Raw genomic sequence first — 23,312 nt, forward strand, 5'->3', positions numbered from 1 at the left:
TGATAAATATCAAAAATCATCAAATATCAATATTCTAGATTACTTATTGATGCAGTACTAATTTGATAAATTGGAAAACTTTTATTTATATGTAAATTAAGATTTTATACCTAAATTCATTTGATAAAATTTGTAAAACTGTTAATCATCCAGAATCATTGATATATATCAATCATCATCATCATAGTTTTACCAGCTGTTAATTTTGGTTTAGTTTATGTCACAACAAACATGTGGGTAATCTGCTGAGAGGTACTGTAATACCTCCCAGGACTTTATGGGAAACTAGCTTGTTTAGGTTACAACTGTCAACAAAACCTGGAAAACTGTACATAGCCAGTCTGTTGGCGAGGCACAAACCCATGATCATTTAGTAGTTTTTATCCACACAACCACTGGTGGGCTCACCCAGCTGTTAATAGTTACACTTTTATTCAGTCCTCATCAAGTTCCAATTTAGCAGCATTGGATCTAATTTTAAATAGGATTGCAAAGTGAATATTTCATATGTAAATTTCAAGTCAATTTGTTTTGGTAATGATTTTTTTTAAAAATTTGAAAAATTACTATATAACAACTATAGTTGTTATATAGTAATATTAATAAAAGATTTAAATAATTTACTAAACATTTATTTTTCCTTACTCTTCACACTGTGGGCATTGTGTTCAGCCAAATTCACAATGGGGGTGGCAAGACACGTGGCATGACATATCCGTAACTGACCCCCTTCCTGAAAATTCCTGGTTGTATTACCATCCAGGATTTCCCAGAGCCAGTAGGCATATGCCTTAACAACATAGCCTATATGGTTGTATGAGGTCCATTATTGATCAACCACTTATCAAAAACAAATACTTGTTTATAATACAGTAGAAACACTAATCTGGCACCATTAAAAACAGTCAGTATTGGATTACTGGATTTGCCAGCAGCTGGAAAGGTTTATAAAACATGTAACATGTACAAGTTGCCATAACATGCATTATTAAACCATTTAATATTATAATTAGTTACAGAAAAAAAATACACACAGTATTGTAATTTTAGATTGTACTTTTGTATACTATTATGTATTTATCAAAAAAATTATTGCTTAAGAACAATTTTCAATAAGTGAGTCACTTTGCAACTATCCTAGCCTTAAATTCTTTCTCTTGTAATCTTTGCAAAAGCATTGCTGTTTCAGCGGTACAGTAGAGCATCGTTTATTCGACTTAATTGGGGACTGGGGTTGGTCGGATAACCAAAAAGTATGAAAAAATACATTATTAGTATAGTGTATTAGGCCTGGTTTAAATACTAGCCTCCCTTTCATGGTCGAGCCAGTGTTACCTGCTAAAACATGCAAAAATTTAACAAAAATAATATTAAAGTAGCCAAGTCATAACCAAATATTGTAGCGCCGCATCACTAGCAGACATTTGAATTTGCCGACTAGAACGCGGTCAGTTAATCGGGGGTCGGATAATCGATGCTCTACTGTAATCCCATTTTGTAACATGAACAACATGCCAGAGTGCAAAAGGCCAGATTATTATTATTCTACTGTACTCAATAAACTAATTAATAATGGAACTACACAATAGTAATGTTTGTTACATGTAGATTTCTCATTCTTTAACCATATTTGAATGTGATTGGTTATATATTATAGAAAAAAATATATTCTTTGAATTTTAATAAACACAAATGTTCTATGTAAGGATCTTTAGAGATTTTTTAAATTCATTAGTAGTTTTTAATAAATACAATTGATACAAGTGTTTTTCTTTTTTTAAACTGATCATAAAACAACAATTTCAATGCAAAATATTTTATTTAGCAACAAATGATTTTTACAATCTTTGTTTAAAAGCACTTTATAACCATTTCCATAATTCAGGAATGTCAAATGTTTTGTTGTTTTGTCAAATTTAACAAAGTTTTGATCCCTACAAATATTTTATGGACACAATAAACATTTTAGCAATAGGAACAGAAGAATCTTTATACACCAATCTGAAATGAAAAGTTAACATGAAGTCATTATTAAAATGACACATTCAACTATTCAGAATAAAAATTAGTCTTAACCAGAATACACAAAGAACCTAATGTTACATGGTTGATGTTCAATTTAATCAATATAAAGTCAATATATAAGAGAAAAGAGTGGATCTGAGGTTAACAACAACACTTATACGTGATACAATAAACTGACACTAACTTGTAAGAAGAACCTACTGTATTTTGTAACAATTATTTAATTTCTTGTAATTTTAACAGTTATGTAAAAGAAAATTGAAATACCAAATAAAACATTTAATCCTTTTAATGTATGTTTCAAATTATTTAAACTGTAATTTTGTGTTTTTTCATAAGGAAAATATTGATAAATATAATATATTTTTTATTAACGTTCTGTGATTCTTATGTAATATTTACATACATTGAAAAAGTTAAACATTAATGATCAAATACCAAAAGTTGTCTACCAAAGATCCAAAAAATATATTTCAGATCAAAATCTTATTTCTTTTATTTGAAGAAAAATTAATAAAGAATACAAATTTGAAGAAAAATAATACTGTAACAATAAAAACAAAATTTTTTAAATTTCAAGCAATTTAAATCTTTTAATTGTTAAAATTATCTGAATTTTTATTACCTTAAGAATGAACAACTTTAAAATGTTATATTTACTATTTAACCTTCATTCAATTTTTATTAATAATGAAACATTTAAAAATTAAGGGAAAGAAATGATATTTAAGATTATTTTAATCATCGTACTTTAATTTCAATAGAAAATTATTATATAAAAATATTTTAATAAATATACCTAGTGCAAAAAACAGATGCTGCATAAATGCAAATTTATTGGTTCAAAATTTCTTTAACGCCCTTTTTAATAGAATTGCTGCTGATGCCAAACATGTCTAAGAGCACATTAGATGGACCGCTACGAGGAAGCTCTGTAACTGCCAATCGTTTTACAATAATATTCCTCTGCATTGAAACAGCTGATGCAACGGCTTCACCCAAACCACCTGTAAATGTATAAGAAGAAATGTTGAAATTTAAATTAAATTATAGCTTATCAAACTAAATTTTTAAGAAATAATTGCAGATAGTTGTTCATAGATAATCAATTACTGTATTTCCTCACATATAAGATGAGGTTTTTATTCATTTTTCACTACTTCAAAAACGTAGGCCATCCTATACGCGCGAGCGAGGATTCTTTGCATTTTTGCAATAATTTTTGTAAACCGTGTATTTGTATTTTATACTATGCGCTCACTCTATGGTGTTTAAAAGCAAAAGTGCTTTATCTGGGTCTTTTGAATCGTTCTTGTGTATAGTCAGGAGTAAAGATGAATAGCAATAGGTAAAACAAAGCTCTTGAATTGAAATCAAAATTGAAATTCCAAAATCTCACAGTTTTAATCCATTCCCACGTGAAAACGGATGATTTGGAAATCAGAATTCAGAGAAACTCATAAGTGTAATTGACGGAGAGTGGATTCGACTGTTAAGAATTGGCAAAAAAGGTTTCAATTGTCCATCTTTAGGTGAACAAATTATGTAATTGATTTTACAAGATTTTTCCTTAAAGTTTAAAATGCCAGTGATTTTTGTGGGACTATATGTGCATTTACGTGCATTTGATATTTTATTTGTGATTAAACGAAATAAAATTAAGATCGTATTAATATATTTAATTTTCTTTATTTTGATCTTGAAAATCACACCTCGTCCTAAATGTGAGATCATCTTATACACGAGTAAATATGGTAAATAATGAAATTGTAGGCGAAAAAGTATTATATATTTAATTACATAACAAGTTTCATATGAAATTTAGAATTATATTTGTCACAATAGTAATGTATGTAATATCACCAAAATAAATGTAAGGTTTGAGAAGTTAAGAAACATTCAAGTTGAGCATTTAAAAAAAATTAATGTATAACATTTTTTGAAAGTATTTAAAGAAACGTATTTATTCTACTATTTTATAAGAATTGATTGTCCCAATTGCATAAAAGATTTCATTCTTTATGATTATTCAACATCTTAAAGTAACTGTCATTGACCATTTCAAAAATCATTTTGAGGACAAAAACAAAAAGCACTAGAATCATCATCCAAACTGAAATTCAACAGAATTTCAATAAATACAGTAATAATACCTGTCGTGAACAAATTTCTTCATGTATAACTGTAAATATCAGCAGTAACAACAGTCCTCATACTTATTCATGTATCTGTTCCATCAACATACCAAGCCATAGATCCTCACATAGAAGAAAAGCAGTGTCAAGGTCATGCAGCCAGGACATTACAGCTTGCTGAACTTGTCCATCAGTTGTATATTGCTTTTCAGCCAGATATACTTATTTATAAGTCTGAAGATATGAAAACCATTCTATGCCAGGTCAGGGCTGTGAGATGGGTGGTTTAGCATCTTCCAACCATAACAGCTCACGTGTGTGGTTGGAAGTGTGTGGCCTGGTGTTATTGTGCAGAAAAGTAACACTTTAGCAATCTGGGTCAAGCCAAATGATTGCGAGATTAAATTGGGTTATTATTACAACTATTATTAATAATGAAATACTGAGCACTACAGATAGGCATTAGGTGCCACCACTTATTAAATTTAATGATTATAATTAATAAGAGTGCCATAGTGGGAGATTTGCCAAGGGCACTGAGTTGTCCCCAGTTGGCACTGTGAGTAACCGGTATTGTTAAATCTACATTAAATGTGTCTGGAAGTGAAAGATCAGATGGAGTTTCAAGTAGTTCTAACTGGCAATACATCTGATCAAACCCTGTATATATGTTTTAATATAGGGTTTTGTTTAAAAAGATTCTATTAATATAGTGTTTAAATTTAATTGCATGGTGGAAATAGGAATACAAAAAATTAGCCCTGAAATTGTAAGAATTTTATATAATTGTCAGTATATTTAAATTGTTGTACAAAGATTTTATTATTTTTAATTTTTATGTAGAATGTGTCATATAAATACCTGCTGATGAGGGACGAACAAGTCCAAAACGCAATATTAACATGTATGTGTCCAGGTAAATTTAATAAAACAACAATTTTCTAATCTGTGAAACTGAGTTGCTGTACACTCAAAGCCAGTTTAATAAGTCCTGTTAATAGATGCATAGTAGTGGACAAAATAATATTTTAATATAAATGCAGTCTTTAAAAATTTTAAAAAGACTTTCAGTAATGTTTTTTGTTTCAGCTAATTATTAAAACAACACCATAAATTTAATAGAATATAGCTTTCGTTTTGCATCATTAGTTAATTATTTTGATTTTATTCCTACTCTATTTTGCTCTTATCATCACATTTTATGTTTAAAATTCCAATATATGTTTATTTCAAATGCTCATAGTATTTTGTAATTGTAAAAATTCCATGAAAATTGTCTTATTAGTTTTGAAAACCTGATAATTGTTTGAAAACTTTATTTACAAACATTTTTGAAATAGAAAAATTATTTTTTTTTTTATGTTTCAGATCTAAAAACAATTATATATATATAAAATTAGGCATTTTATTTTTATTTTTAAGAAGAAGCTAGTAGTAAAGATTTTGATAAATACCTTCAGGATAATGATCTTCTACTGTAATAATTCTTCCACCAACTTCAGTAGCATTTTTAATAATAGCTGCTTCATCAATTGGTTTCAATGTGAATGGATCCATTACACGAATATTAATACCTTCTTGAGAAAGTTCATCGGCAGCTTTCAATGCTTCGTGCAAAGTAACACCAGCACCGATAACTAAAACTTGATCATTGTTTGATTTTCTTACAATCTGAAATTATAAAATGAATATATAATTTGAAAATTTTCAACATGCAACAATGCAATTACATGCAACAATGCTATTGAAATAGATAAATATCTAATTGTAAAAAGAATTTTTCTGGACAATAAGTAAATAAGTATTATATACAACATGTGACAATTTAATTGCTGGAATGAACCTATAAAAAATATACATGTGGAACTGTAGACTAGTGGCTACTGTCACCTTCAAAGTACTCTCCTTGTGCATCTATACACTGACTTAAATGATGTTTCCATTTCTGGAAGCAAGCGTGGAATTCATTTTATGGAATACCATTGAGCAGCTGTCTCACATCCTGTTGGATATCAGTTATATTAGAAAATCTTTGTCCTTTCAGCACAGCTTTTAATTTTGGAAATAGCCAGAAATCACAGGGAACTAAGTCAGATGAATAGGCAGGATGATCTAATTGGGTAATTGCTTTTTTGGCCAGAATGTGTCTCACAGGTGCACTGATTTGGCATGATAAAGGATCCAATTGTCAGACCACAGGCCTTTTTCTTCAAACAGAATTGTGTAATCTCGGCAGTACTTCTAAACAGTGTCGTTGGCTGACTGTTTGTCCCCGTTCAATAAATTCTTTGTGGATTATTCCCTTGTGATCAAAGAAACACACCAGTATGATCTTAAACTGTGAGAACAACATGTGTGCCTTTTTAAGGCATGGTGAGCTTGGGGATTTCCACTGTATGCTCTGATGTTTTGTTTCTGAGTCATACAGTAAACATTTCAGCAGTGCATCTACTGATTTTCACATAAAATTTAATATTAATATGTTGCTCTAAATTTCCGTCATCCATCTTTATGCTAAAGAGTATATGCAAATAACTATTACATTCCCAATAACTAATTAACAACTAGCTCTATCAGCTTGAAATTTACACACTTATTAGTTCAAAGATGAACGTGCATATCATTTTAACATAATTATGTCACAGATGATACTATGCAGCCATTCTGGGAATTAAATTGTCACATCTTGGGTGTGTGTGTATATATATATATATATATACACACACACAAAAGAATATATATATATTTTCTTTTGTGAATAATGTAAACAATGGAAAATTCAAAAGTTGTTTTCACATGCCAATAAAACAAAATACCTTAGCTTCTCCTACTTGGAAATTTTCATCATTATTATATAATACAGCAGTAGCAGGACGAGAGGTTCGAATAAAACATATTCCACGAGTATTAGCAGCAAGCTCACAAGCTCGTTCAGTAGAAACTGCATCAGATGGATAGAACACGGTACTTGTTGGTAAGGAGCGAAACATTGCTAAATCCTCCAGTGCCATCTGCGAAGGTCCATCTTCACCTAAAATTTAACAAAGCAATATATTGAAAGATAATTCATTTTATGTCAAAATAATCTTTTTCAAAATAGTACATATAGAAATTTTATCCATTTATTTCTCATTGCATTACTTTTGTCATAATGAAAACATTTCTTATTGAAACATTCTTTTATTGAAAATTAATACTCTTCAAGATGATCATATATTATATAAGATTAGAACTTTATGGAAATAAATTTTATTTAACTGTTTCATGCAAAGTGTAAGGCAATAAATTATAACAAAATTATTTATAAAATTTGTAATATAAAAAGCTCATTTATTAGCTTTACATCACAAAATTTTTTTAATTTTTGAAACTAAATGGTTTTAGGACTAAAGAAATTTCTACAACTAAATTTTGTATGCTGACATTTGGACTGCTACATATCCCCAGACAGCATTAAACCATACACTGTTGTTTATTGGCCTATATATTTAGATATAAATACAAACATATCAACACATATTACATGCCATACCATTATAGGTCAAAAAGACCATATGACCTGAAGATCTTTTCTTCAGGTCAAAAAGATGACAACTAGATGACAAGTTCAAATAAAATTAGTAAAAGTTTTTAAATCCTCAAAATATACTATCAAATATCAATATCCTATTAAAATAAACTTAATATAAATTAACAAATACTATACCTACCAATAGATATTCCAGCGTGAGATCCAGCACATTTAATATTGGCTTGCGATATAGAACCCATTCTTAACTGATCAAAAGCACGTGTAAAAAATGCTGCAAAAGTACTAATAAATGGAATTGTTCTATTTCTTGTAGAACATCCAATACCAATTCCAACCATGTTTTGTTCTGCAATGTAACATTCAATGAATCTTTCTGGATGTGCTTTCTTAAATTTATCTGAAAATGTTGAATTCTTAGTATCGCCATCCAAAGCAATCACTTTACTGCTACTATTCCCTAATTTGGCAACAGCAGTTCCATAAGCAAGACGTGTTGCAACCTATGTTAAAATATTTATCAATATTTAAATTAAAATTTTAAAAATTCTTCTTAAATTAATTTCAAAAACAGACCTTTTCTCCAATAGTATAACTTGGAGGATTTGAAAGTGTAATTATTGAATTATCAGTAACTGAAGCATCATCAGTTGGAGGTTTAGGACAGATTTTAGGTCTTCCATTATTTGTTATTAATTTGAGAAGCCCATTAATTTGACCATCAGCTTTATCTCCAATTGGTTTTCCATGCCAATTTTCTTGATCTTCAATTCCTGTAACAAAGTGAATCAGATCAATAATAATATAAATTTATTTCTGAATAATTAATAAAGAAGAACCCTAATAATACAAGGACCACTCTGAAAAGTTTTCAGATACAATGACCCTGTTTATTGTTATTTTCTGTCTGTTCTCATCTTCTTGAAGTACTCTCCTGACGCACAATGCACCAGTGCATGCAGGAGAACCAGCTCTGAAAGCACTGACACCAGTCTTCTGAGATGTCTGCCAAGGTGTGTCTATGTACACAGCAACTGCCTCTTCTGGACTCCCAAAATGACATCCCTTGAGGACCTCCTCAGTTTTGGGAAACAAAGTTGCAGGGTGCTAAATCTGAACTATATAGTGGATGGGTGACCAACTGCACTTTGGAGTTGCTCAAGTAGTCCACTGTTCTCATGCTGTATATATCATTGCATTCATGACAATGCAATGATGAAGTGAAGCAAGAGTCCATGAAGGTCTGTTTTAGAGTTCCATTTGTGGATTTCTTGAAAGACAAGAAACAAATGGTGACATAACACTAAGCATTAACTGTCTTCCTATCCCTCAAAGGCTATGGTGGCAACATGATCCTGTCTTCCAAAGAATGTCACTACCATTTTCCAATTGACACTTCTTGGATGTGTGACTTTGACAGATGGTGCTTCTTCAGAGAAGACCCAAACTATGGACTGTCTCTTACTTTTGGGGTCACTGGTATATCCAAGTCTTGTCACCAGTGACAATGTCCCACACACATTTTGAGCTTCCCTGTTGAAATTTTTCTAGCATATAGTGGCATTTTCCACCAGAGTTTCTTTTTTTGCTCTTCAGTCAGAGAATGAGGCACCCACCAAGACATGATTGTGCAAGATACCATTCATTGCCAGTGATCCAATATACAAGGTGTGCTCAATATACTTTTGGGTTATATGGGGGGAGAGTCTTTTCTAAGCAGTTTCTGAACATGAACCACATTTTCTGAAGTCACTGCAGTTACAAGTTGACCACTTCTCTCTTCATATTTATGGCTGTTTCTTAAATGTCTGAAACCACCAGAATATGTGTTCTGGATGGACAAGAATCGGAAAATGCTGCTTGCAAACAATGGAGGCACTGTAGCAGACAAACTTCTCAATCCGAATAGAATTTGCCATTCAAATGTGATACTATATGAACATTTGTGATATGTTGATAAAAATTTTTTGAGATGATTCTTATTTGCAAGATTGCCGATTCCCAATCCTTTATCTCATCTGGACAAGAGTAGAGATATTTTCAATTTTTATGAGCTTTTCTTGAAATCCATAACTATGACATATATGATATGATATTGCACTTAATTTTAAAAAGATACTAATTTAATCTTGATTTTATATTTAAAAAACAACCTTACCTGGAAGACCATGTCCTTTATAAGTCTTTGCAATAACAGCAGTTGGTTTCCCTTTTACTTTAGCAGCAGCATCAAAAGCTGAACAAAGTGCACTGATATTATGTCCATCCACAACAATTGTATTAAAACTATTAAAAAATTTAAATACAATAAAAATTAAGTTCAATGCAAAGTAGATCAATTTAAATGAATTCCAAATTACAGTTTGTTTCCATTTAATTATTTACCAAAGTTCTCCTTATAATAAAATAATTTGTTAAAATTTCTTCAAACATTTTTTTATAAGAATCAAAAGTAAATTTAAACTTAAGAATTTCCAGTTTTAGATTGAAAGTATCTAAAAGTTAATAATTGTGATAATAATTGAAAGTGGTTCAATTTATTATATTGTGATTATCAATTTCAGCTATTATATTCATATGTTCACACACACACACAAAATAATAAATAAAATATAAATAAACATACAAAGTAAATGGTATTAATCAGACAATTATTTTTCATTTTATATAATAAAAACTTATCATTTTTGTCCAAAGAGATTATAATAGAAACAATCACACTCCTAAAACTTTTTTATACTTGTTAAACATTATTATTAGCGAGATTAGATTTCAGTTTTAGTAAAACTGATTCCAGAACAGAAATAATATATTTAAATAGTGTAGTGTTCCATATTCAACATAATTTGTTCCACAACAACAGTAATTACTTTTCAATGAATTATTACTTTAAAAAATTTATCATTTACTGGTATAATTTCTGACTTGAGCTGAATAGTTTAAGTTTAAATAAAGGTGAAAGATTTGTAAATTTCTCAGTTTTAAATGTACAGTCAACAAATCTTTTTTCCTTTCTCTATAAGTTAAATTTTAATTGATATGTTCATATAGTATAGTGTTAGCTAATAATTATTAAAAATTTACTTACTTAAATGCTTCTAAACGAGCCTTATACACATCTGTTTGATGTTGCAAAGCAGTCGGCTCACTTTGGCCAAGACGATTAATATCGAAGATAGCAACTAGATTATCAAGTTTATAATGTCCGGCAAAAGCAAGCGCTTCCCAAATGGATCCTTCGGCAGATTCACCATCTCCAATTACACAATAAACCCGATAACTGTAAATTTAGATTACATTAAAAGCACATTTTTAAAAATATTTTGTAAATTTTATTGTAGGTATATTCAAAATTTTATATATAACAATTAAATGATTTATAAAAAGCAAACTTAAAAATATTATCCAACTAAAATTGTCAAAAGAGCTATATAATATATATTTCTTTGCCTTTTTTTCAAGAAACTGATGTAGAATTCTATTGAAAGCTAGGAAAATTAATAAAAACTGCTATAAGAAGTTTTGCTGTTTTATATACAACTTCCAGAAGTGAAATTAAAATGAAAAGTAAAACTAAATTGTTAATTTCAAAATTTACAACATTCTATTTTTAATCCTTTGCAGTCCTATGTCAGCAATGTAAAATGCAATTTCCAGTCCAATATTGAGCAGTTCTCTAATGCATGCTGAACAGTGTTTGCTAACTACTAGCACTGCCATCTGTTAAATAAAAGTAGTTTATTACTAGCTTTTCATAAATTCTGATAGATGGTGATTATGTATCATATTCTATTAGTTTACTTCATAACGTACTTCATCAAATTAGGGTTATGGTGGTGCAGAAAGGTACCAGTTTGTGTGACTGGTACATGAGTGATTTTCTTGAATATTTTCAGGATTTCAGCAGTGAAAATGAATTTAATGATGAAGGCAAAGATCAAAATTCATCTATTACACACAATGTCAGTGATTCATCTAGTGATGAAGCAAGTGCTATTTCTGAAAGCAATACTAAAGATGAATACAATTTGTCTCATTCTCTGTCCAAACCGAAGTTGTACACATGAAATGATGTCATTTTCTGTATAGCTGTATTCTGCAAACCATTATTTGTCACGGTCTACAGTGACAAATAGTGGTCTGCAGTATAACAGGCCACCAGATAAGGACCTAAACAAGAAAACACAAAGAAAGAAAGGACTGCAAGGATTAAGAATATTTCATTAGATGTAATTTAATAAAACAATTTGTTTTAATATTAAATACTGAAGTATTTTTTAAAATAAATAAAAGTTAAAAATTTGTTAAAATGTATTGTATAATTTTGAAATTTTCTTGAAATATTTTATATGGAATTTTATAACATTTATGAAGATCAGTAGTGTTAATCAATACTTAAATATCAATTAATATTACTAATAAAATTTAGATAATTGAAGTATAAAAATGTTATAAATTTGATAAAGATAGCTACAACTAACATGAATTGCATCTAAGTAATATGAACCATCTTTATTTACAAGATCCACTTCTGAAAAATGGTAGTTACCATCATATGTGATGACAAAGAAGAAAAGCAGTTAAATTTTAAACCAGACAGCATTTAATCCAGGTTTCAAACTAACTGCTTTGTTGTTAGAGTCTAAAATAAACTGACTCTGACTGCCAACAATTAAAATTAAAAACTTAAGAAAAAAAATTGTTCATTGTCTGTGTATCTCAGATGAGACAGTCATTATCATCATGAAAAAATGAAATTTTTTTCACTGTGAAGACTTCACTTAGTTCTTTAATATCAATTAAAGTCTGTTAACAAAATTTCGCATTCAAATTTTCCCAAAGAATCTTCAATGTTTTCTTTTACTGACACAATACAATTATTTTTTTTTTTTTGTTGTTTAGGATATATTATAAACATTTTTAATTAAGATAAAATGATTTAGAGAGAGAAAAACAAAGATTTTACATCAGAATACAGGTATACCTTGCTAATACAGAAAATTACATTCCAGACTATCATTGTAAACCAAATAATCACCTAAAAGTGAAATAATGTTTTGTTCATTTTCTAGTACATATAAAAGCCTACCTCATTTATCAAATGTGCAATAGAATTAGGCCTAAAAAATTATGCAAAAGTAAAAATTAAAAAATCCAGTGATGATGTGCTTAACTTTTCTGGCAACATTTAAAACTGCATGTGACGCCAGCTGTTGCGATATTTTATTTAAAAACTTTTTAATTATTATAAAATGGCAAAAACCTTAATTTTGAGGTATAGATGGATTTTATAAAAAAAAAATTGTAAATGCTAATAATGAGTAAAATAGTCATTAAATCTGATCCTACTTGAGATACAACACATGATCCCCCCTTTACCTCCCAATCCCCTCAACCTTTAACCACCAAAATTTAATTGAATCCAATCCCCAAATACTCACTCCCTGCAAAATTTCAGAAATTTTTAACAAAAAGCACAGGAGTTAAGCTTCATAGAGAGTGAATAAAATCATGCTATGCACACACAAAACGCACACTAACATCCAGAACATACATACACAAAAACCCCAAATTTTTTTTGCATTTTTCAATGTTTCAAGACCCTAAGTCCAAAAATATAAAAATATTGTGGGGTCTTTTTGACCTATCCCCCTCTGTTGATGTTTTTTTTTACTTTCCTGGCTTTGAGCCAGGAAAGTAAAAAAAAAACATCAACATATGGAAGCCTTCAAAACCTTAAAAAAAGCATGATGTACAGGGGCAAGCCACTACTAATTTGAGGTGGATAGCATATATTTTAGGTTAAATAATTTTTTCCTTTAACAATAGCGTCATGCCAGTCATCTATTAACTGCTTTCAGAGAAAAGTTTTGAATTGAAATAACATGACTTCCGGTTTGCATTGGAAAGTTTGTATATAGTTAATTGGGGCCTCCTGACCCTAAGGTTTCCTTATCTGATCTCATCTTTCATCTATCTAACTTCGTTCTAGATATTAAGGAAGGACAGACAGATGGACAACAGTGGAAATTTATAGGTCTACAACTTTTTCAAATTGTAGCCCAAAAATGGCAAGGTGACACATCTAAATGTAACAAAAAATGGTCCCTTTTGTCCACCAACATAATGAAACTAATGAAGAATTATAGATTATATAAAATTCAAATTTCTACATTTATATTTGAATGAGTTTGCAGAAGAAAGCTAAAAAAAGTTGCTAGAATAGTCTATAATGACAAAACTGTGTACTAAACATTCAGGTTAATGTAATTATTACTCAATAGTGGAATTACTCAAAATAACAATTTATCCTTTATATGTTATTTAGAAGTTAAATACTGCAGCACAGTAATTGCCATCATATGTAATAAATATTTACAACACTAACAGTTACATTCCAAGTAACCACACAAGGCATTTGAAGGCAAAAACATGCTTTACTTTTACAAAAATAAAAATTACAAAATAAATACAGTAAACGAGCAGAAGGATATTCTAATAGCATCAAGGAAAAACAAAAAAAAACACTTTTGCACTGAAAGTTGAGCAGATGGCATAGAAGATAGCAATGCAGTTGTGTGTATTTTTAAAAAAATATTGTTTGTAGTCCTAAGGAAAAACTATTTTACTGAAATTCTAAAAAGGCAGATGCACATGGACAACAAAATTAAAATGACATTAAACATCAATGACTGCTGCAACCAATTTACTCTTTTGACTGACAATTACAATGAGTGATTAGTCAAACCTGTTGTCTGTATTAAATGTTGCTTTAATTTTGTTGCCCCTTGAGTTAGTTCCTCAAAACATTCCACTGATATAGTCACATAGTTTTTAATAATGTAATAAAATCGTTTTAAATATTCTACAAAAAGTTAATACATAAATGCTTACTTTGATTTATCAAAATGCTTTCCTGTATAAGCCATTCCAGCAGCACAGCTCAATCCTTGACCCAAAGAACCAGTGGCAACATCAACAAATGACAGGCGCTAATGAAAAAAAAACAATGTCATAGATTTGCACGGTTAATTGAAATATACAAGATATAATGTTAACAAATCTTTGTTGAATTGAATCATATAATAAAAATTATTAAATATATAGGTTAAAGTAAGATCATTTAATCACATTCAATCAAGTACATCATTAAAGAGCCTCAGATCATTTGATTACAAAGTAAATATAGTTTATACCATTGCTGTAGTTACGCTATTAAGATTTCCAAATATTAAATTACTTTGGACAAGCATTTTTCAATTAAAAAGTTTATTTTTTATTTTATGGAAGGGAAAAAAATCATTAAGATCACATAAAAGAGTTAACATTATGACGTATGCTTTATTAGTAATGACAATAACAAGTTTCTTGAAAGCATTGAAAATAAAAATATAAGCAAATATGCTTGGTGGTCAAATAAAGGGATATACAAATAGCAGCATGAGGAATTTGGCAATATCTCAAGTGGGATGACGAGTCAATCAGATGAATCATTGACTTCTCAAGTGTAGTGTTAGATTATTATTATTATAATTGAAAAGTGTCATGATAACAACACAAAATGTTTTCCACTAAGAAGAATTTTCATAGGTAAAAAAGTTATACACAGTAAACCAAGACTAAATGATATTAATAAATAGAACTAGATTAATATAATTAATCTATCATGACTATCATTTGATTAGAAGAAAAAATTACATAAAGATAAATAAGACATTACAAGCTTTAATTTTATCGAAAGCTTGATAATATCCTAATGGTGCATTACATAAACGACGGTTTGAAAGTGCCAGGCCTAGACTTTATGTGGGCAATAAACAAGAACGAAATTGTTAGCAAGTCAAAAAATCCAAAATAATTTCTATACATATGAAAAAAAATCTATTAGTTTAAGCCCGAATATGTACAATAATAAAATAAAGTTAGCAAAAAATTGCAAAATATAATAACTTATCAAATTCAAAAGATAAGTACATACAAAGCCTTCCCAACAATTGGGGACTTACAAATTATATCTTAGAATTATCTCCACAAAAACCGACAAGCAAAATATGAGAATATATCAAAAATTCACAAAGAAATCTTACAAATTTGCCTAGCCATCAAACAAGAACTACATCTTCAATGGAACTTTGAAAGCCTTTTGTCAATCTCATTCAATCCTTAGCATCACCTTGTTTGATTTTTCATTTCACCTTCTTATAATGCAGTTTGGGTTACACGCATACACTGACTTGACCCTATTTACATACTTAAATTGTTAACATTCTAGTAATCTTCCTTTTTAATTGTGTCATCATCCTTACAATTAATTTTAAAATTTTTTGTTGTGTATTCGATGACAATATGGGGCAGGAGTTAGTTTTTGAATTTTACCCGGGTGAGGTGCAGTAGTCTATCCTTAATGAAATAAAATGCCCCAAAATAAATAGAACAACAAACTAAAAACTAATCCCCAAACAAAATAGAACGGGTTGGAATTGACTCCTTACAAGCTTATTTTTGAACATTAAAGCTATAATTTATGAAGAAAGTATTCTGAATTATCTAGACCTACAAGTAGTTGTGCTTACAAATTTTTTAGTAAGTCCGCAGGCAAAAGCATTCTATATGTAATTTTTGTTAAAAGATTCTTTTGATATCCACTTTTATTCTATAAACTATAACTTACCTCCTTTGAATTATTTTTATTGCTAGTGTCAAAGGTTTATTTATGAAATTAAGGTTGTATTCTCTTATGCATTATTATTAATTAATAGATTATTAATCAATTTTATAACAAATAAACATTTTTTAAACATTCACCACCAGAAAAATATTGTTTATTTTAATTTTCTCCTTATATTTTAATTACTCACAGGTGTTGGATGACCTTCCAAGTCACAATCAATTTTTCTTAAATTCAGAAGATCTTCTATTGGAAACAAACCTGCTTCTGCCCAAGCAGCATACAAAATAGGTGCAGCATGTCCCTATTATTAGAGAGAAAAAAAATGTGAAAATTTTATTTAAATTTAAATTATATTAAAGAAAAAGTTTACGTGAGAATAAATAACCTTTGAAAGAACAAATCTATCACTTGAAGGATCTCTGGGTTCTTTTACTTTATAGCGCATTGTATGAAAAAATAAGACAGACATGATTTCTGCCATTGAACAACATGATGTTGGATGACTGAAAAAAAATTTTTTTTAATGTTTCATGATAAACAAAAATTATATTTAAAAATTAATTATATCTAATGTTTAATTGAGCAGAACTTTATTACATTTTATGTCTATAACACACAAAACCCTTTGTTGGCTAGATTGGGATAATTCCCAAGAAAAAATACTAAAATTTAATAATTATAATATTCTTTTTATTAATAATAATGTTAAATTTATAAATATTTAATGATAAAATAAATATTTATATATAATTTATACATAATTTGTTATATCTAATCTCTACAAACAGAACTAAAATTAATCTTTCAATCTTCAACATCATCTATTAAGTACTTTACTAAGTTCTATAATTTCTATTGTAAAAAAAATCATATATGAATAAAACTGATATTAATTTATTTTGTAAAGTGTTCTTTCTAGTATTTCTAATTTTACATGCAGAAAAATAAATTTAGAAGACATAAGGGAAAGCAAAACAACAGATCCAGATATAATAGAGATAGAAAGCATATCTATCTGCCTTTATTTCTGAAATCATTCCCATCTATTCTTCCAAAGGACAGTTATAGATCTTCGTTAGAATAAAACAAGAGTATACATTAAATAACCAGCAACAAAAATGTATGCTTATTAAACTGAACTGTTTAAAAAGGTTTTCATCAGACTGCAAGTTTCAAATCACAATGGAAAGAAATATAGATTCAAACCAAAAGTTTGAATCCAACAAAATCATGGAATGGTCTAATTGGAGCTCATAACTGTTTCAACAAAACTATACTATTAAACCATATTGAGGAAATTTAATACATGAGACAAACTAAAACAAAATAGTACTAACAGATTATACAAAGGCATGGAGCCATACAGGCTATTCAGCTTTTTCTACACCTAAGGGACTTTGTATTATGATTTCCAAGCACTGAAAATGACTCCTTGTTCCTTATAGTTAACTTAGTAGTTTTGATAAACCCTTTCTGCTAATTTATAAATTTTGAGTTCTGTAGGTTAAGAACAAATCAGTAAGAAAGGGCTTTTATTGTTTAACTAAATGACCAAGAGATACAAAAAGGTACAAGGTTCCTTACGTATGGAATTAGCTAAATGGCTTTTATGATTCCATGCACCTTGTGTGATCTGTTTTTATATCATTTCATTTTACTTTGCTTTAATTTGTCACATGTAATCAGTTACCTCAACATGATTTAATAGAGTAGTTATAACGTTAACTATACATAATAATATGAGCTCCAATCAGAGAAATCCACAGTTTGTACGATTCAAACTTTTGGTTTGAATCTATATTACTTTCTATTATAATTCAAAACTCTTAGCCTGATAAAGATCATTTAAACAGGTTGAAAACATTCATTTATTGAACTGTTGCTGATTATTTAAGGAGTATTGTTGTTTTATTATGATTTGAAACCGTTTAATACAAATTCATTTGAGAGCTAGGTTAACAATTTTGTCCAGTATTTTGTAGAAATTGTGATGAAACAAAGTACTAGCAAATATTTTTATAAATTTACTTCATTTTAACAGTGAAAGATTTCACACACACTCACTGAAAGTTAATTTGTACCATCTTACACCAACGTATGTTGCAACCCGTTGACTTGTTTTTTTTTTATTCTCAGCTCTTTAAAGTTGAGTTATTTCATTTCTTAATTTAAGTTGCTTCTATGCAAGTTTCTAACCGGTTCTGGCGTGCACATTTTTCTTCACATGGTAAGTAACATTGTGCATGCGTCAGGGACTTCTGTTTGAACAAACCTGACCTGCCATCTGGGTCAGCAATTTTGAAAAGGTGGCAACACTACTTTGGATGCCTTAATGATGTCAAATTGCAAATACTTGAAGTGCTTGGATATAGTGGTAACAACAAAGTTAATGAATTAACATTGTATTATTAGTAAGCACACTCTCTGAAAAAAAAATGCCAGAAAGTTGTGAAAAATAAAGTGATTACTCATATTTGTCATAGATAAAATCATAAATAAGCTGTTTCATATTTTATCTTTAGGTAATGCAGCTGTATGTTTTAACTTTTCTAAATTAATACTTCAAAAGCTGGTGCAGATATTTAAAGGTAGTAAAAACAGCCAGTATTCAGAGTGTAGTTTAAATTAGTTAAAGGTAGTTTGGATTACGGTAACAGTATCATGAAGAATTTTTTTTTTGTTAAAAAAAGAATAAAAATAATATCATAGAAATTAATAGAACTTGATATAACTTTGAGAAATGAACAAATCAGGATAGTTACATAGTTCAGAAAGCAAAAAACTTTAAAGCAAGAAATTTTTTTGTTACTCTTACATATTATATTGCACTCTTGTTTCAAAAGTGACAACTCAAAAAATTAAGTTTTCTGGAAAATGGAATAAACCTATTTTTCAACTAAGAAAAAAATTGTAGAAAAACCAAATATCAACAAAAAAAATTTCAATGTTAAAAACATGATCAAAAATGCCAATTTTGTCATTTTCATTTATAACCCTTTTAAAACTTATGACAATTTGATATCCTTCTAACATTTATTTTGTACACATTGAGTTATGACACATGATCAATGTTCTCTCTAAGTTGTGCAGCCACGCACTGCTAAAATTGTTGCCACACACGAGAATTTATGTGCCGCGCAGGCAAGTATGCACACGGATTTGAATTGTTGTTTACTTATTTCTCACTCTGTCTGCAACATGATTATTGCTATGTATATTTCAATTAAATACATTAAATCATTGAGAAAAGATAATATTTTGTATGGAAGTATGTTTTAAAATAAATTTTAATCTGTACTTTATAATTAATTATTTTAATTTTTATAGGAAAGAATAAGATTTTATATATATATGCTCAGCAAATTTTTTTGCTCAGAAAAGTATATGTTTTGCTCATCTACAAAAAAAATTAGGGGAAACATTGCACATGATGTATATTTGTATAAAACTATAAGAAAAAAAAACATCAAAAGTGTCTTAAAAGTGTCAAACTCATCATTTTGTGTTGTGAAAATATGTCATATTGAGTTGTTTTAAGTTCAGGAATTTTGAAGAAAAGCTAAAATTCCAGAAACAAGTTGCTTAACTTTCTCTGGCAACAGCATTTAGAAATGCGTGTGGTGCTATATGTTACAATATTTTATTTAAAAACTTAAATAATTAAGAATTATAAAATGGCAGAAAGCTTAATTTTGAGGGTAGAGATGAGTTTTATAAAAAAAACTGTAAATACTAATAACAAGTAAAATCTTCATTAAGTCCAACCCTATTCAAGATAAGCAAAACCCCCTGTATCTCCCACCTCCTTGACCATTAACCACCAAAATTTGATCGCATCAATAGCTCTAATACCCAAATCTCCCTGCAAAATTTCAGAAAATTTTGACAAAAAACACAGGAGTTATTAAGCTTCAAAACAGGTGAACAAGATTCTGTTCCCTGCACGCGCACACACAAATATTCATATATACAGGAAAAACTCCCAAATTTTTTTTTGCATTTCTTAACATTTTAAGATCCAGAACCCAAAAATGTAAGTCTTGGAGGGTCACTTTTTGACTGATTGCCATACTTTCCTCCTGTTACATATAACAGTCAGAAAAGTAAAAAAGAAACATACAACAAATAATGATTTGGCAATATTACATGGACTTTTTATTTACAAAAAGCATCAAAGTTAAGAAATAAAAGAAAATACCTTCATAAACAAAAATCATTTAATTTTTTAATCAAAAACTCACCTTAATTAAAAGTCAAAGTAATTTAACATCAATCAAGAACATCTTAAAAATTACAATTCAAAAATATAATAATAATTCATTTTTATCGACGAAATCTTGAAGAATAAAAGTAATGGCAAAAAAATAAACAAATAAAAAGCAATTTTCTACAGCCCACTGTGGAAGAAAACATTGCAAAGATGAAATGAAAACAGAAAGTTCTAACACAGACAATAAAATTTGGGAAAAGACTAATATTTTTATATTATACACAACTATGCATTTAGACAATTAAAATAAAAGCAGCAACAGCAGTTTCCCATCACTATGTTTCCTCCAAAAGACAACCTCATCAACATATAATACTCTTAGTTCCACTAAATATGATTATGTCAGCAAAGTATGCTTCTCCGGCTACTGAAATTTCAAAACTTCCGAACACTACTCATTGTGGTGAATACACTAGTTTGTATGTATTTTTTCTAAATTAGTGTACTCAATACAATATAATGAAATTTTGCTCTATGTATTAAAAACATTGGAGTAAAATGTTATTATAGTTTTAAAACAAAGTAAAATGTTGTTATACATTTAACATTTTTTTGTTAATCGTAAATTGGTACTTAATTATCTAGGAAATCATCAGGGAATATTTGGGGTGGAGCACATTTATTTTTTGCGGTACCTGCCGATAAGCAACCCACGTAAAACAAGATCATACCGAACTTTAATTACGTTCTACATATAATTTTATTTCATTGTGACAGGCGTGAACAGGTGTAAACAAGATTAGTCTAAGTTTATAAAAACAACACTATCTTTATCCGTCAAGTTAAACCTGCTGGATAAAGTGAATTATTTCTGTATCAATTTATCCTAATGAATATGTATTTGTGTGCATAAATTGACCAAAGATGTTTTGTATATTAAAATTTTTTGGTTCCTAAACTATGTAGTTATTTGTTTATTCATCTATGAGATCTTTTTAATGCATGCAGTTAAAATATTAAAGTTATTATGTAATGAAAATATAAATTTAACTTTAATACGGAAGAATAAATATTATTTTTGTTAAAATGTTACAGAATAAAATTCAAATCTTGTAAATTTATTCTTTGAAAAAGCATTTCTATAACAAACATTTACAAATTTAAAATAATCTTAGAATATTAAGAATATATTCAAAATGTTAATAAAAGCATAAAAATTTGATATCAGTATAGAATTATATCAAATATTAATAAAAGTAAATAAAATTATTCATGTAATTTGTAACAAAATGAACTGTATTTTTAAATTTTTATCTACTTTTAAGATCTACAAGGTAAAGGATCATTATTTCATACATATAAATTTGGCCAAGCCCACAACGGAGTAACTACATGGATATATCGTTTTATTTGCATCACTAAGTCAAACAACACTCAAAAATTTCTGAGGATCCATGCAGAGTTCAAACCTAGGTTTTTCAAAGGGACCTTTACTATGTCGGCAATTTAATCGTAATGCAATCTATTATCTCTTTAAAATATATAATAACGATCAAATTTATCATCTTAAATTTGAAATGTACGCACACAATTTAAATTGTACGTTCCTATTTTTTTAAGAAATTCATTGCACTTTATTATAATTAAAAATCTACATTTTTTTGGATTTATGCACTTATTTTAACCTTCGTTTTCTGCTAAAATATCAATAAGTTTCCGCACCAAGTTGGCGCGTATTCTTTCGTTATTTACCATTTAAACAAAATTCTACAAAAACATCCCAGACAATTTATTTGAATCAAATTATATATTATATAAAATACAATTTTTCATAATAATAATAATATACCGCATTTATTTCTTTATTAGTTTAAAAGTATATTTTATGCAAATTTTTCAAGGATAACTTTCTTTTTTGCAATACTATTCGAAGATTTCTTAGAGGAAGAGATAGCATAAATTATTTATATTATACAATTTGAATAGTAGTCCTTGAATCACTGAATAATTATGCAAACCAATTATTAATTTCCCTTTTTTCTTTTTAATGTTTTGTTTCTAAATTTTGTATCTAAATGTATTTAAAATTAGGTCAGTTATTACATTTAAAGATATTTAGGATATTACATAATAAAATCAGCAATTAGAACATACATTTTTCATAATAATTTAATCATTTTTAATTAAAAAATATGTTTAATTATAAAATTTGTTATAGAAGTGTAAAGTAAATGAAATAGATTATAATTTATCACGGGAAAATCTCATTATTCCCGGGAGAAACTGTAATCTATTTCATATATTTTACACGTGATTTTCACTTAAAGCTGAAGCCGAATGATCATTTTTTTTTTTAAATATAAAATTCGAATTAAAAGACCATTTTGAAATTGAGGAATTCGTTTTAAAATACTCACCCGGACTTGGAAGCATTGGTTGCTTTAATGCTGTAAATTCTAAGCTTGTTTGCAATATCTTTCAACTCTTGCAGGGTAACGTTATCGAGAGAAGCCATTTCTATTCGAAAAATTTGCTGGCAAACTTTCTCGTGCACTTACTTTATGGTAGAAATTTCGTAAAAGATACGCGCTCGCTAATTCGTTCTCGTGTCCTATTGGTGACCTTCGCTATTCGACTGACGTCACAGATAAGGTGACTTCAGGAAATAAGTGTAAAATAGAGAAACGTGTTGAATCACTATCGAGTTCTCACTGGGTCAAACGCTCTTTGCACAACTTAACC

The 23,312-nt window shown here is 28.7% G+C and overlaps 1 protein-coding gene across 1 annotated transcript; it reads right to left on the minus strand.

Annotated features, from left to right (window-relative positions):
- Nucleotides 1-1,800: 1,800 nt before the first annotated feature.
- LOC136969199 (transketolase-like protein 2) lies at nucleotides 1,801-23,312 on the minus strand. Its single transcript, XM_067263295.1, has 12 exons — nucleotides 22,988-23,312; nucleotides 16,746-16,863; nucleotides 16,548-16,661; nucleotides 14,584-14,681; nucleotides 10,778-10,969; nucleotides 9,848-9,975; nucleotides 8,266-8,462; nucleotides 7,871-8,192; nucleotides 6,977-7,191; nucleotides 5,615-5,831; nucleotides 2,825-3,032; nucleotides 1,801-2,001 (listed from the first exon to the last, which is right to left on the minus strand). The coding sequence occupies exons 1-11, from the start codon at nucleotides 23,083-23,085 to the stop codon at nucleotides 2,860-2,862; spliced, it is 1,872 nt and encodes a 623-aa protein (XP_067119396.1). The 5' UTR covers nucleotides 23,086-23,312; the 3' UTR covers nucleotides 1,801-2,001; nucleotides 2,825-2,859.

Source organism: Centruroides vittatus, unplaced genomic scaffold, assembly GCF_030686945.1.
Source record: "Centruroides vittatus isolate TY-2023 unplaced genomic scaffold, ASM3068694v2 contig_1758, whole genome shotgun sequence".
Lineage (NCBI taxonomy): Eukaryota > Metazoa > Arthropoda > Arachnida > Scorpiones > Buthidae > Centruroides > Centruroides vittatus.